The sequence below is a fragment of the Nestor notabilis genome, unplaced genomic scaffold (assembly GCF_000696875.1).
Source record: "Nestor notabilis isolate BGI_N333 unplaced genomic scaffold, ASM69687v1 scaffold5431, whole genome shotgun sequence".
Taxonomy (NCBI): Eukaryota; Metazoa; Chordata; class Aves; order Psittaciformes; family Psittacidae; genus Nestor; species Nestor notabilis.
Window position 1 is genome coordinate 16,854 of NW_009913228.1, and position 16,718 is coordinate 33,571.

Sequence of the window (16,718 nt, forward strand, 5' to 3'; positions counted from 1 at the left end):
ATAATTTGCCTATTTGTACTGAGAACTAACCTTTTACAGCTGTTCAGAGTTGGTTTTTTCCTCATGCCACATCACATCTGGCAATCCAGAGCACCCTTAAATTGTAATGGCAACATTACAATATGTTCTCCCTGTGTACCATCCTCAGACTGTACTTTGTAGCAGAATGAAAAAAGATGGCCAAGTCCTGAATACATGAAACTACCTCATGATAATGGAAACTCCTGCTACACATTCTAGCTATTTATAGTGACATTCAGAAGAAAACTCAGAAAGAAAACCTAGTTGGAAGCTACTGAGCTCCCTTCAACCGTTGTACCTCAAGGCACTCTCACCTGCCACATCTCTGCCATTAACTCGACCACCATTTTGTTCAATCTGATATTTTTTCAACTGTGTTCAACTAAGATTACTTTTAAAACGGCGGGTGAGAAGAAAGCCTCCCTCCACGTTTTAGCGGAGCGGGGAAGTAAACCGGCCTCCACACTGCAACCCCTCAGCGGCGTTTCCCCCTTTTCCTCACCCGCTCTCTTTCCCAAGGGACAACGCCTCAGCCCCGTCCCACGCCTCAACCCAGCCCCGCGCACGGCGCTCCCCGTCCCACGCCAGCAGCGGCCCCGGCTTCCAATTCACCAACTACGCCACTAGCGCTGCTCTCTCACAGCAGGTACCGTCAAACGCGGTATTTACGCTGTTGACGTAGGACCAGATTCAGTATGCTTGGCTGCGCAGTTCTTATTCACGGAGCGGCGTTCATGCAAAGAGCTGGTTGCTGTGGTAACTAGAGAACGCGGGAGCGGAAGGGGCTGCCGCAGGGGCAGGGGGGGGTGCTGCCGCAGTGGCAGGGGCTGTGGAGCGGGAAGCAGGACGGGCTGAGGCGGTGACATGTTGGTGGGACAGGGCGCCTTTGATTATTTAGTCTATTTCTTTTGTTTTGAAGAGAGAAGTGCAGTTGTTTAGCAGTTGTTTTAACTTTGCAGCTGGGTTTTTGTTGGTTTTGTAGAGCAGTTCCCAGTGCTGGAGGTTGTATGCTTCTGTCAGATGAGCCGTTTTCTTTACTGAGAGAAGGGGGAGGTCAGCCGTTACTAATTCTTTCAAACGTTAACGAATTCTGAGGGCGGGTTTAAACTAGACCCCTTTTAAAAGAATCGGGTTTTTTGAAAAATGATCTTTTGGGGTGGGTTTTTTTTTTGTTTTGGTTTTTTTTGTATGTTTGTTTGTTTGTTTTTGGTTTTTGGCTTGGGGTTTTTTGAGCCCCTTGTCTGGTTCAGGATATTGAACTACTTCACTTTAATGCTTTGAAAAACATTCCCTCTCTCACCTTGCAATATTAAGCTTGCTTTCTCTCTCTTTCTTTCCCCCTCCTCTCTTCTTTTACAGTGTTCAGTAGAGAATTAAACCAGATAAGACAATTTGACCGATGAACAGACATTAATGCTGATGACCATGAACCATTCCAGCCTCTTTCATAGCTTCCTAGCAATGAATGTATGCTAAAGTAGCTCTTCTGGGACATGGAGCACTGTTAAAAGTCACTAGTTATCTTTTTGGTACATTATCTGTCCAGTCACCAGGTACAGTCATTTTTGAGTATTTTTAGGGATAGGGAGAATCCTTCCCAGGAAAATTCAGGATGGCACATGCTCGTATTTCAGCCAGCCTCCCCCCTAATATAGATCCCACAAAAGCTCCTGTTGCATTTGGAAGGAGGGCCCTTCCTAAACTGAATGAGGAGTTACAGTCTCCTGAGCTGCTGACTCAGCAGCGGGCACTGATGACGCTCTGCGATCTGGTCCATGACCCACAAAATGTGTACCAGGCACTAGAATTAGGTAAGTGATCTGTTGTCATAAGCTTTGCCACAGAGGGAGAGGGGAAAGCACTACTTTTCTCTTTGCACTATCTTTGATGACACAAAATGGCCGTGAAGCCTTTCCTATTTTAATCTCTTTTAAAATGGTAAAGAATATTATAATACCATATGCATAACAATCATCTTAAGACTATCCTCACTGTAGGATTTATCAATGGCCCACTATAGGTTCTATCAACCCCTAAATGCAAAAGTAGTGCAGAATCTTTTTCTTCTGTTTACACTGAATTTTATTTAACTCCCAACACAGTCTAATAATATATATGTATAAAAAAAGATTAATCAGTCCAAAGTTAGAAACACCACCCCCTTGTTGCTTAGTTAAATTTCATTTGCCTGGAATCTTTTCCAACCTTGTTTTCCATGAACCTTTCAGAAAATAACAAAGCAGTGATCTTACAAAAATTACTAAATATATTTTATTTAGAAAGGGGAAAATAAGAAGCTTTTAGTTATCCTAGAGCAAGAAAAAAAAAGGCAAAATCACCCTTTTTTCTTTTTCCTTCATTAGACATTTTCTACCACATGTGACTCAGGACAGTGGTATCTCCCTTGATTTTTCATACTTGAGGTGCTCAAAATACTCATATCTCAGATTCCATAATAACAGGCAAAAAAAACTTTGATGAATCTTTTAATTAATAATTAATAAAATAATATTTAAATAAGCTTTACAAGTTCATTTGCAAAATCCGTTGAGTAACCTTTTGTCATTCATTCCTTCAGCAGTGGGTAGCATGGCACATCCAGATATAACTTTACCAGAGAGAGAAAATATCAGAGCTTTTTATGCAGGACTCCTTCTCAGAACTATCTTAGTGATTGTAGAATTAGTCTATAGCAAAAAACAACCCTGGAACTTCATGAGAAATTAAGATACAAAAGAATATGACCAAATCTATTATACTCATCAGGATTATATCTGGCCACCACTATTTTCAGAGGGTTTTATCTGAGCACTTTGAAGAATCCTAAGTGTGGATTTTGGGGAAGAAAAAAAAACCCCAAAACAAAACCCAAAAAACCAGACACACAGCTTATCTTTGCAATTTTTAGCAGTCTGTTGTTAGTATGTAACACTGCACAAGTCTTCCAGTTTGCCACTGCTTTTTTCTCCATTTACTTAATTCACATTTTTTTCCTCGTAAAAGATACCAATAATCATGTTCAAAATGTATGAAGTTATTTGTTGATCTACAGCAGCTGCTGAAGCAATGTGAGATTGTTGTTTGTGTGGTTTATTTTTTTCCTTTGGTCAGTGCTATGTATGTATACACATAATCATTAATGGTTCACCCAGTTTCTTTCTACATGTGAAAAGCAATGCTGTGTGTTTTTACATAGCACATGGTACACCTAAAGAAAGCTTAAAAAGAAATGTAGACAGTGATCCTGCAAACACATGCTCTTTGAAAAGCATATTCAGATTTCATGAATAGCTCCAGTGACTCATATTTAGAGTTATAGTGCTTCATAAATATTTGTAAGATGAGAATTTAACTTGATACAGAAGTCAGCAGCTTGTTTGTAGCATAGCATTTTTGACAGTAGGCCTTGAAATTTCAAAGTTTGTTCCCAACTTGAGATAAAACAACAAGAGTTTCATTGTCAGGACAAGATGAAAAAATTCTGATTATTTGTGCTTAAAATTGTGACATAAAAATTATTATTGCTATTTAAGATTAATGCTGAAGGTAAGAAATGTTAAAATGAACTATTATATCTCTCAGGAGTTTTGGATAACCTGAAGACTTTGCTGGTACATCAGGATAGTACTGTCCGACAAAAAACAACAGAAATCCTCCATATAATGACAATGCATAATGTTGGCAGGTAGGTGTAATTCCAGAGTTTACTGAACGGTATGGGAAATGATAAAGATGTTTCAGTGAGGAATAAGAACAGAATTTCTAAGTTTTTACAAGATAGGTGCAATGTGAATAAGATTTAGCATTTCACAAATATATGAGTTTTATTATGCTTAGTTAAATCTTTTCTCCAATGTTGTTTGCAGGCATGGGCTGATACAAAATGGAGTGATTTCTGCCCTTGCTGAGCTCTTGGATGATCCAGTAGATATCTGTCGGAAGAACACACATCTCATTTTTGAATATATGTCAAAATTAACTGGAGGTAGGGATTTTTTTCGGCAGTTAAATATTCATAGGCAAAGCAGATAGGTAAATTTACCCGATTCCCTATTTAATATCTTCCAGATTGATTTTATTCAATTTTCTTTAAAAAACGTATTTTAAACCAGTATCTTTTCTATCTTTGCGTGTCTAAATTTTCTTTAGTTAGTTTTCCTATGAGAATTTATTCTTTGGGTTCTGTCAGAAAACTTTAAAAATTATGACTGTCATCTTTTTTTATTGGTGGAAACAACTATATTTTCTAGAGCTGTATTTGAAAATTGTGTAATAATAGTGAGACTACTTAGCTAAAATACAGAAAATGCTTTATGCAGATAATAAATGAAACGCCCCATGTTAACATAATACATCTGCAGATAGTCCTGTCTATGTACAGGGGGGATTGATCCTGCTAGATCTGTTAGTTTTCTTAGGTCTTATGCAAGTTAAGGCTACTTGCTCAAGATACAGGTTGTGAGGACTGCAGGCCTGAATTTGTATTTCAGAATCTGGCATCAAAAATTCACTTTTTCCTCTTCTGTTCAAAATGATGAGCAGCTGTTCATCATGGCACACTAATTTCACAGTACACAGAGTTTGTAGGAGGTTTTTCAGGTGTTAGAAGGTACAGATTTTGTGGAATGCCTTCTCTGATGCTTGCAAGCGCTGGTATAGGAGGAGGCAAATGAGCAAGTGCACCATCCATTGCACTGTGTATTGCACAGAGTATGTATTCATGTGTCTTTGACCTTAGGCTCACAGGCACCATTTCTTAAATGTACACTTTGACATTGCTTTCAAGCGTTGAATTAAAAAAAATCCAAAACCCCTCAAACAACAACAAACCTCAATACGCACTTGTGGGTGATGCAAGGAACAATGAAGAAATTTGCTTTATCTAATTATTTTATCCAAATATTGTTTGTCCTTATTATAATACTATAAAATTTTTAGTTTATCTTGGTAAGGTATGAAGTTAAAAATGTGATCAATTACAATCAACTTTAGATGTCAAATTGAGCTAGTCATCCTACACTTCCTGCACAGCAGCGGAAAAATCAGTATCTAAAGGCATAAAAAGTCTGACATATAGATGCTTAGGATGAGATGAGTTCTGCTCTGGTGATGTCCATTTATCTTCAGTGAGATAACCAGAAGAGTTAATTATATCGGAATTAGGCATCTAGGTTTTAAATGATTCAGTCTAAATAGAGAAATCCAAGCTGAGAATTTGTCTTTGACTTGTCAGAAGAATTGGTTTTTGTACCTTTTACATATTTTCTTTATTATGTATATTTATAGTTTTCTAAATATTTTATGCACTAAGGGAATTTATGCTGGCTTGTTACTTTTATTTCCAGATTTTATGACTATAATTTCAATAGTTTTCTAATTTGAGCATTAGTCTTAACCTTTTCCAGTTGATGAAAATTATAATTTTAAAATTTAAAATTTCAGTAGGTAGAAATTATCAATTGGAAAGCTATACTATTTAAATTCATGGGAAAGTACCTTGTCTGATAAATTCCTGGAGCTTAAGAAAAGAATTAAATGAATACTCGAAGTCTTGCTGAGTGAATATACGTGAATTCAAAAAAAAAAAAAAAAATGTATTCTTACATGCATACAACCCTTTCTAAAGTTCTAAATAATTGAATCCTTATGAAAGATGTAAATACAGTGGACTGAACAACTTTGTGACCATCACTATAAAAAAAACCAGTTAAGTTCTATAGCAATTTTACAGATCGTCAAATCAAATGAGGCCAGGACCTGGCTTACGTCCATTTTGACCTGACTACCTTTAAACAATTCTGTCCTGTGTAGGCAGACAGACATCAATTCTTACCTGTGTAGGCAGATAGATACTGTCCTGTGAACATGTGGATCATAATAGAAGTAAATAAACGTTGCCAAATTTTTGCAGATCACAATTAACCATTAACTGTTCACTGATATTGGCTAAGGCCACCTTCTTAACCATTTGGGAGCTGCATAACTCAGTAACAAGCCTTGCTGGTCAGCCCCTGCTGTACTGATCTTTATTACTAACTCTAACCTTCAGATGTGGCTAGATCTCTAGTAGGCTAATACAGGAATTTAACACTTGTGTGCTTTTGCTGTTGGGAGTTTTCAGATGTGTGCATCATTCACACATCTAAGTTGACTGTAAAGGTTTCAGTTTAGACAGGGAAACTACCTTAGAGTTTGGTGGCTGCTGTACCATTTTAAATACAAATTTGATGGAAACTACAACTAATATTAAATGTAAACACCTGCCTGCTTTTAGATTCTATCTCACCATCCTCGGAGCATTTACTAAGTAGGCTGGAAGTTTAGCTACATAATCAGAAAATATTCACTGGAGGATTAATAAAAGTTAGGGGTGGGGGAAAAAACAATCTTTATGAAAACTATCCACATGTGGCTCTGAGAAGATGTGAGGGCATTTTTTATATTTCCCCCTCCGCCAATGTTTGCAGTTAGACACTTTCTAAAAAGTAGGAACTAAATTGAGGGTTATATAGAAAGCATTTTATTAGAACCATTTTTTCTAGTTAGAGACTTACTGTAACAGTAAGCAATGCTAGCTCTTACTGTGCCAAAACATAAAGTATTGCATATTAAGAATTCTACATAAATCAAAATACACTGCCCAAACCAGAGGATATGCCATGCAGGCCTGCCCCTATTGCTCCATCTTTGTCTCTTCAGGCATCTGAATACATCCTCTTGGGTCAGGAGCCACTGATGGGAACTGTCACAACTGTAAAACCAGTATGGTGATAGTCAGGAAGTGTGAGATTATACTATACAAGGAGAAAACAAGTTGTCTCCTGGAGTGGATTATCCAACCACTGCCAAGCTGAAGTTGAGAGCCAGCTGCAGCAGTTTCTCTCCTCAAAACCTTGCCTTTGAAGGCAAAGGGTTCACAGCAGCTCTGAAGCGAGCAGGAGCCTCCACCAGACAAAAAGCAGCTTCCAAATCTTGTAGCAGTCCCAATTTAGCAAAAGTTACCTATACTTACAAGAAAAGCTACAGTTCTCTGAGTGGTAGTTGCTTTTCAACCAGGCTTCTTTTGAGCTAAGAGCAATACCAGTTTCTTCCTTTTACTTCTCCCACTTCAGGTACGCATGTCAGATAAGAATCAGGTTTTCCAAATCAAATTAACACCAAGACTTGTTTCAGGGAATGGTTCTGGAGTTTCGTCTCCAAAAAGCAGAAAAAGGTAATTAGTAGTAAGAAAAGAAGACATTTAAACAATTGTAAAATCAGTTATTTGGTAAATTCTGTGCATCAGTGTCTTAATTGCAATTTCCTTTTAAACTTAAGGGGAATTACTGTATTAGAAATCTGGTATTTATGTCTGTTTTGAATAACTTTTTGCCCCTTCATTAATTCTCAGCATTTTGCCATGCTCATGCGCTATATGCATGTAGGCGAACTTCTTCCCTATTTTCCCCTCCCTCTCTTCTATTTATAAGAAAATAAAACTGAATGTAGAGGAACTGTTTACATCTGTGAAACAAGCAGAATTTATCTGATCCTAAATTCAAATCTCTCAGAGAGCATGATGTGTCTAGCAGTCCCTTTATAGCTTGCTTGAGTCATACCTTTCTAGGTGGAATTTCCAAAACTTAATTTCTTCAACTATGAAATGATGCCAAATTTTGGCCATTTCTTCTGTCAATGTTTGTACTATTAAAATCATCCAAGACTTGTTCAGGATAGAAGTCCTTGACTAGATTAGAATAGTCTTGCATAGCTTTCTACAAACCAGATTTTTATACAATGTCCTTTTTGACAGTTTGGGGGTGGGTGTGTGAAAACCTGCTATCCTCAGCCTGTCATGTATATACAGCCTGTAAGATCAGTGGTGTAGAAGCTGTGGTAGCACATCGTCTGTGAAAGCATCTCTGAGTAACTACTCTTGGAAAAAGAAGTTTTTATGAGCAATGTATTTTTTAATTTAGATAAAAATATAACCTATATATAAAAACATACATGCCTGTATTTAAGGGTTGGAAGATAACTCCGTGAGTAGAATTGAGTTACCATAGAATGGACTCACATACAGAATGCTGCTTACAAGAAAAACAGAAACGTGGTAAAACTGTTTTCTTTGCTGTGAGACAATCTGGGGAATTATCAGGGAGAACGGCAAATATTTTCCGATAGGTAGTAAGAGTCACAAGGCCTGACATATTTCATTTGACATATTACAGATACAGAAATAGTCTCTGCCTGGTAATTCAGACTTCTTCAGCTAGCCAAGAAACTGTCTTCTTTTCTGCATTTACTTCTATACCTCACATCCAAATAATGAGATAAGGTGTACCTTGTGTTAGCCGGGGGAAGTCAGCAATAATATACCATAACCCAGCTAAATTTCTGATGTTTTCTAGAGCTGAGGTGATTTACAGGGCCAAGAATGCAGTATGTTCCACACTAGACAAAAAGGAACATAAGTTTTACATGTATTTGGCATGAAATGTAGTTGCTTTTGTTAGCTGGGATGTGGTCAGTGACTCCAGTTAGCTCTATACCAGGTCACCTGGTATTTCTCCAAATATGAGTAATTTAGGAAAATGTGGTTATTTTAATCAAATCCACTTGCAGACTATAATTTAAGTATGTATACCAGTATCTTTCAGGAACAGTGGGATCATTAAAACCCAAAAGGTGGGAAAATCCACAAAGACTGGGAGAACACCAAGGAGTAATTTTCCAGAAGGAACAAAAACTTAGTGGCAAGAATTAATGGGCAGAAGAACAATAAAAATAAAACGGATATATATGAGGATAGAAGAGGGAGAAGAACCAGCAGTGGGAGAAAACTTAAGAACATTGGAAAAACTAATAGCAAAACTTGACACACACTACTTCACAATATTAGCGAAAGGGTGCTATGCAATTATAAATGGCAATAGCAGCAAAAATAGTTTTAGGAAAAGAATATTTCACTGGTTAATATCGGAAAAGTTTAATAATTTTTACCTATTACCTAGCCTGTCTTCTACAAGTACTCAATCCTTTTAGACAAAGATTGAGGTTGATTGGATGGGGCAATGGATTTTCAAGCTTGCCAGAACCCCTATTTGGGAAGACTCAGAATACAACAGATATTTCTCATACTTTACTGACTATTCCATCCTTGGAAAATCGTAACCAATCAAATCTGTGGATAAGGACTGTTTAAGGATACTTTATTCCCTTTAAAACTTGTTTTGCTGTACAGAGTGCAAATGATGAAAGGACAGATGGCATTCTTACTGCAGCAGATGGAACATCTCTTCTGTGAATGTCATTGTTGCCCAGGTGAAGTGAAATCCCAGCTGTATTAATGCAGTTCTTTCGGGTAGCAGTGCACTGCATCACTGATAAACCTGAGAACTGAGAAAATAGATGCAAATTTAATTGCATGATTTATCCAGACAGATGACTAAGAGTCAAGTGATTTCACTTCAGCACCTGTCTTTGGCCTAGCCTTTTTAGTTTTAACTTCCCTGTGCCTCAGTTTTCTTACACAATCAGAAAATAGGGTTATTTGACATCTTGAATTCTTTCAGATAGAAAATAAAGTAAGAGTTCCTCAGAATACCAAGATCAAAAACATCACAGGAATTAAATGGTTAGAGAGTTTATAGCAAGGAATTGCTAGTCAGAGAACATTATTATGTGATTTATTTCATTATTTACTGCTTCATTCCTCTCTATGCCAATGCTTTTCTCAAGCCAGATAGGAACACATGGCATTGCTTCAAATTCTTTTCTTCTTCCCAAGATAGCGTTATTCAATGAGCAGTGTGACTGCTTTTATTTAGAAATACCCTTAGCCCTTTGTTAAAATACCCTAGGTTCTTTACTTCTACTGTAGGTTGCTTGTAATACTTAATGTTGGAAGGACTTTCTTAGTTGAATAAAGAATTATTTTTTAATATAAAATGTTTTTTATCCTCCTCATGACTGACTACACTTTTTGTTTTAATTTTCCTATCAGGCTTTCTTACCTTGAAACTATGATGCAATGAACAGCGGTGTCTTCTTGTCACTTCTGTTACTAGTCTGAAATGGTCACAGTACCATGAAAGGTAGAGGTGAAGAGGCAATACATTTAATAATCCACTCGTTGGGAAAGGAAGCCCTGACTCATTTTATACCTTTTTCACAATTCAACTGGCTCATAATAGGATATTACATTATAGAAAGCAGTTCAGATAGAAATACTGCACAAATTCTCAAGTAAAAGAGAGCATTTTGATGGTAAACAAAGTTTAGAGGATCCTGTACTAGCTCTATGGACAGTACTGGCAATTACCATGGATAGCATGGATAGTCAAGCAGCACAACTGTAAATATCACAAGCAGGCAATAGTATCTTCTCCTTACAAGCAAAACCTAAATGCTCCCTGGTGGGCATAACAAACCTTTTATCCCTTCAAGGTGCAGCCTCATTGGCTCTCTTGCCTCTATTCAGCTGTAACAGTTTACAGGGAATGCTTAAAGGGCTCCTGTCTTCAACACAGGGATGAAATACCTTGGTCAAAATTAGACATATTTCACCCCCATTATTAATTATGTCTAGACTGAAGAGTTTTATAAGTCTTAACTCATGACTTGAGCCTCAGAGAGTATTCTGGTTGAAAAGCAAGGTTGAAAATTATTATTCCTTAAACCACTGCCTTCAAGAGTATTGCAGTTCTCTTGGCAGTCCCACCCAGCTCATCATCAGCTTAAGTCCAAAGGTCACATAGAAAAATCCTAGCTTGAATTTAGATGTCCTCAAACAGGTCAAAAGAAGGATTCTTACATGTAAGGTAAGAAAGGGCTTTTTGATGCATTTTGTAGAAATGCTGAGAAGTAATCAAAGCAATGAAACTATCCAAGCACCATCAAATCTTTTCAGCTGGTCTCAGAAATGATTAATCGGATGAAGGGTTCTAAGTCAAATTCTGTTTAAACTTCAGGTATGTTATTTATCTAGCATCCTCTAAGAAGTGATTTTTATGAGTTTATGCTGTTTGTACAAGAGTTGTCCCTTTTCTTAACGTACATCCAAAATTTTAAAGGTTTCAATAAGAGGATTTTCTAGAAGGACCTTGTTATACTCTGAATGGATGGAATTTTCACCAAAACAATGAAAAATCATCATTAAGAATTATGCTGATAGATCACCTGATACGATAATTTAAAAAAATACTTAGATATTTCTCAGAGCCTGATTTTTCACAAGCATGAGCCAGACAGGTTTTTGTATTGATAATAATAAAACTCATTCAGATTTTATAAAGATAATAAATGGGAACACACACCCCTTAACTCTTACTGAGTTGCTCAGTTGTAATTGCTAAAGATTGATATATCGGAATGTTGATGAGTAAACTGGGGAAGAAGATCTGGAGCAAATAAACAAAACTTCACAAGCATTATCCAGTTAAGTAACTGTCATAGCACTCAGTAATGACCACACTAGAGACACATTCAGTATCATTTGATTTATTTATTTTTTTTAAGTGGACAATTTAAATGTTGATGTTATTAACCATTTTGTTTGAAATTTCTTAGAGCCCTTGGCTGAGATTTCTTGCCCTAATCATAATATATAGGGGGAACAAAAGTAGGTTGTTTTCCAGTGTGCATGTGTGTCTGTGTCTCTGTGTACGTATGCGCTTTACAATTATCAAACATATATTTACACACCAACTTTACACTGAAGTCTTTAAGAAGTCTTTTCTATGGCAGGGGGAAGAATCAACTGACCAAAGACTTAGGTCTCTATGATCCATTTGAGATTTTCCAGTATAGTCCCACAGAGCTTCTTACGCATTCAAACTTTTGCCAGAATGTTAATTCATCCAGTAGTGTTTCTTTATGAGATGAAACCTGGAGCTGAGGAATGCATCTCTTCAGTTTCCTTAACTTCACTAAACTGTAAATAATTTAAATTATTAAATTGAAATATCAAGACATTTAGCTATTGTTCATATCGCTCATCTTTAACCTTCTAATAATACAGCACATTTTTTAAATGATTTAAAAAAAAAAAAAAAAACAAAACCAAAAACAAAGCAACAAAAAAAGACTTTGGAGGCTATATACTACACAATCTCCATAGCTCCTGCTTCTTGGGAAATCTGTTACAATATTACAATTCCCAGAACGTATTTGGAGCAGTGGAACAGAACTGTCCGTTGGCAACTTTCACATTTAGCAATCCAGACACTACAACAACAATTTTAAAAATTGCCTTGTGATTTATTTTTTTTTTTATCTGTATTAAAAAAGGAACACTAACCTACTTAAATATAGTTTGGTTTTTGTGAAACACCACAAGATTTGGCAAAAAAAAGATGTAAAAGAAGACTGGTTTGATGTATAAAACTCCTTTCTAGTAGAAGAAACACTGACCTTAATTTGGCCTATTCATAGATTAATTTTATGTAGTTTTGCTGCATATTTGAAGTCTTCAAGAGCAGAACAAGCTGCTTGTCAGGTTGGAAATCACACAACAGTTGCACACCAACAATTCCTTTAAAAGGCAAGGTGATAAACAGTAAAGTAAAGCAGAAATGTGTACGTAGTATGTGCTGTGAGTCACGTGCACACATGATGTATATGTATATACTGTTTGTGTGTACCAGTATTGTGGGTGCATGCCCATTCTCTACAAATTTAAGTAGTATTTTGCTAAAACTTGCCTGTTCTGTAGCCTCTGCTTTGAACTAGCTTTTCTCCCCAACACAACCATTCTGCTCTATACCCTGCAAACAAGTTCATCTGTCACTCACCAGCTTTTTATCTTTGTGTCAGTAAAATTTTAGGACAACTGGATGAAGAATTATTTCTTACATAGAATATGATAACACTCCCACTGTAGGAAATGGAATGAAATAAATGGAATAAAAGTGCAGTGACTGTGGTGAAAAAGTACCCACAGAGTTAGGCCTCAATCTCTTTCTTTGTTTTAGTTCGGGTTTTTTTTTCACTAGGTAGGGGGGAACTGTGTGGGGTTTTTGGAGAGGAGGCTTTCTCTCTCCAGAACATATATTTGTGAAAAATGATGTAGCAGGTTAAGGGGACATAGGAGGAACTGCGTACATACATCAGATTTCCCCTTTTCTCTCCTTGGGCTACTAAGCATTGCCCCATTTTTTTAAATGAGAAGTGGCAGTGGTTAGCCCCTTTTTTATCACTTCAATAAAACAGATTAAGCCCAAGGATTCTTAGCAGAGGCCAATATATTTGAGATTGTTCTGGATGATGACATCTGTCACTGCATCAAAGACAAATTGTATGTTACTGGTATCAGTGGCGCAGGTAAAGTGTGAGTAGATCTCCTTGGTCTCCTTGTTGCGATTTAAGTCCTCAAACTGGCGCTGGATGTAGACTGCTGCCTCCTCATAAGTGTTTTGGCCTTTGTATTCAGGAAAGCAGACTGTTAAAGGGATGCGTCGGATTTTTTCTGCCAGCAGATCTTTCTTATTCAAAAAAAGAATGAGGGAGGTGTTGATAAACCAATTGTTGTTGCAGATGGAATCAAAGAGTCGCAAACTTTCTGCCATTCGACTCTGTAAGAGAGGAAACAACAGTGTCAAATAACAGTGTTTCAGCATAACTGGAAAGCACACAAAATATGCCTATCAATGAGCAAAAACTGCTTTTAGAAACAATTCTTGCTTCATTTGGTGATGGTCCATCTTACCTGACCATGAATTACAGGGACCTTAATTCACTTATTTTGATACAATACATTTCTTCACATACATCCTTTTATCTTTTAAAATATTTGGTAACTACAGAGGAAAGTCTAAAACTGAAGATTTAGAAACAAGAGGTGTAACTGGGGAAAACATGGTTGTGTTCAAACTTAGATTAGCACTATAAACACTTTCTTTAATAAAAGGAATGAATAATTTCTAAGGACTTCACACTACAGAAACATTTCATTTAAAGTTTTTTAAAAAGAAGAAGCCATTACAGCACAATGGTAACATTGCATCATTAGATGTGTAGTTTAGCACATCATACATACTCTGAATTTTTTCCTTGCCTTTCTTCTCCCCATTGTGTAATGGTAAGCTTGAAAGAATACACAAGAACCACATTCTCCTCACACTGGTGGGACAACTTGTGTATTTATGGGGGAAAGCTCAGTTTAGCCAGACACGTTTGACATCTTTCTGTCTGCTACCCTAGTAGGTAGACTCCATTTATGAACAATTTAGGATGACAAACATAGTTACATATTTGGAAATAACAATCCAATGCTGCTATAAACTGAAAGCAGAAAGGTCTGTTAGAAACCAACATCTGTCTTGAATTGTCCTGATGTGTTGCTGCTCCATCACCCTCAGGGTGCGGCTGGAGCTGTCCAAGGTACCCAGCGCTCTTGGCAGGCAGGGTTTATTGATTAGTTTATAATAAATAAGTGTCGACAGATGCAATGTCTGGAATAGAAAATATTCTAGATTATTAAAATAAACAGCACTCATTCTTTGTGGAATTACAATGTGTATCAAATAATATATTCCTTCCACCTAAGACATGTGCCATAGCACGCAGTGGCAGTGTTCTCGTAGTGCCAGCAGGTATAATAAGTACTTCAGAAGTTTGCTTACTTTGGATAGTGAGTATAAAACCATTATGACACTTTACTAAGTTCTAACATTCCCACCTATTCTTCTGCAATAATTGCAATAATACTTTTAATGTTAACTTGTAATGAATTTACTGTTTTGAACACTATTAGCTACATTTCCCATATAGATTACTCTGCAGGTATGGCACTGCTTTGTATACACAATATTTTAGGTTTGTAAATACCTTATGCATACATCATGAGTCACCACAGAGGTTCAGAGTAAGGGTACAGAAAGTATTAGGGATGTTAAAAAAAAAAAAAAAAAAAAAGGAGTATATTTTGCTTAGAAGATTATTTGCAAATATGTATGTGTTCCATTTGTCTGGCTTCTGTTCAGAAGAAATGAAAATAATCTATAGAGTCTGGGTATTTTTTCTTTTTTTTTTTTATGTTTGACTGTGAAGTATTCTGGCCAGTTTTCCTGTTTGGAAAGTGGAGAGAATGATTTTTGCCCTCAATAGAAGTAACAGTATTTTGGGACTAATTCTCCTGAAATTTGTATCAGTTGTGTCTAGTGTATCTCTGTTTACTTCATTAGAGTCACTAGATACTTCAGCTGGTGAGGTGAAGAGAGAATCGTTCACTGTTCATTACCCAAAAAGTAATATGAAAATACTATGTTTAAACTTTACTTTTTATTTAGTTTTAATAGAAAATGAAACTATCTTGTATTGTTATTAATTCAAAGGAAATTTGCAACACTGAAAAAGTTACCCCTTAAAAATGCACAGTTGCTGAACTACAGGCAGTTTTACCTAAACTTTTCAAATCACTTCATATACTTTCCTCATTTTATTCGTGTTGCTATTCCTTTCCATTTGCTATGGATTGACTTGGTCAGGATTGCATCCTCTGTTCTCAGAGTTCCATGAAGGCATTGATTTAGTGATTTTAGTGACTGATTCTGTGTTTACAGTGTTTACAGATTAAAACCAAGACAGTTGGCAGTTTCTGGTCATTTCAAAAGCTGCAGGAGCACAGGGGCACACAATGATGGTTGACACTGCTGCAGCAGCAGTATGTAGCCATGTTGAAATCTAACCTGGAGCCTCTTAAGGCATATTAAAATACAAAGAAAGTTACAAAATCCCTATATTTGGTTGGGATTTGTTTACTTCTTCCTTTGTAAAGGTGGGGTTGTCTAACACTTGAGCCTACTTTGTGTACATGCAGATTTATAGGTGTAAAAATATGGCTTTAAAAATCTGTTTGAGGGTTTATATTTTAGTTTCACCATGAAAATCCTGTCACAGCAAATACCATCACCACCCCCCCCAAACCATCATAGGTCTGTTTCCAAATAATCCTCCTTTTCTTTCCTTCCCTGAATTTGTAGCGGATAATAAAGCCACATAAGAAATTTTTAGTTCTATTGAAATGCTTTTCCTACTAATTGTCTGGAAAAAAAAATGGTTTAGAGCTAAATATAGGGTTTTAGCCAACTCTCTGAACATTCATGCCAACAAGATACTGCATTTTAAGAGGTTTGTGTTTATTACTGTATTTTGCAGTGAATCATAATAATGTCCCTCTACTACCAAATCCTCAGCTGGACTCTGTAGTCGAAGGACAAAATCAGAGAATTAAAACCTTTCCATAAATTGTGAAATGCAATGACTGCATACAAGAAGACCAACAGTTTTCAGTTATTATAAATTTGGTGATCATGATGTAAAGAAAGAATCTGTAAACTGTGGTACCTGCCACCTAAGGAATTTCTTCGTCAATGTAATATTATTTTTATTATATTGGTTGAATATCTGAAAGTTATACAAATCTTAACTAAACCAAATAGAATTTCTTTTAGTTAAAATGCAAACAAGTTGATCAGGAATAATTTACTACACAGATGCATGCTGTATTACATCAGTGCAAGACTGTGGTTGCAAGCTATAAACGCTTGATATACCTTCAGAAATGAACCCCCTAAATCCATTTAATGATTTAACTATAATCGCAAAAGTGGGAAAATATATCACTGAAAAATGAGGAAATAAATATATCAGAAAGGAAACCCCAAGTCTTAATATCAGTAGGATTTCATTAATGTAGTTATGAAAACTTCAGGGAA

General features: G+C 36.4%; 2 protein-coding genes across 2 annotated transcripts in view; one reads left to right on the forward strand and one right to left on the reverse strand.

The window, feature by feature from the left end:
• The first annotated feature begins 1,633 nt into the window (after positions 1–1,633).
• Positions 1,634–4,094, forward strand: RSPH14 (radial spoke head 14 homolog (Chlamydomonas)). Its single transcript, XM_010023095.1, has 4 exons — positions 1,634–1,832; positions 3,604–3,706; positions 3,888–4,006; positions 4,090–4,094. Exons 1-4 carry the CDS (start codon positions 1,634–1,636, stop codon positions 4,092–4,094), a joined length of 426 nt encoding a protein of 141 aa, XP_010021397.1.
• An 8,040-nt stretch (positions 4,095–12,134) lies between these two features.
• The window catches only part of GNAZ (guanine nucleotide binding protein (G protein), alpha z polypeptide), a 40,381-nt gene continuing 35,797 nt past the window's right edge, over positions 12,135–16,718 (reverse strand). Inside the window, exon 2 of the mRNA XM_010023093.1 lies at positions 12,135–13,574. Coding sequence (XP_010021395.1) covers positions 13,230–13,574 — 345 coding nt within the window. The 3' untranslated portion in view covers positions 12,135–13,229. The remainder of the gene's footprint in view (positions 13,575–16,718) is intronic.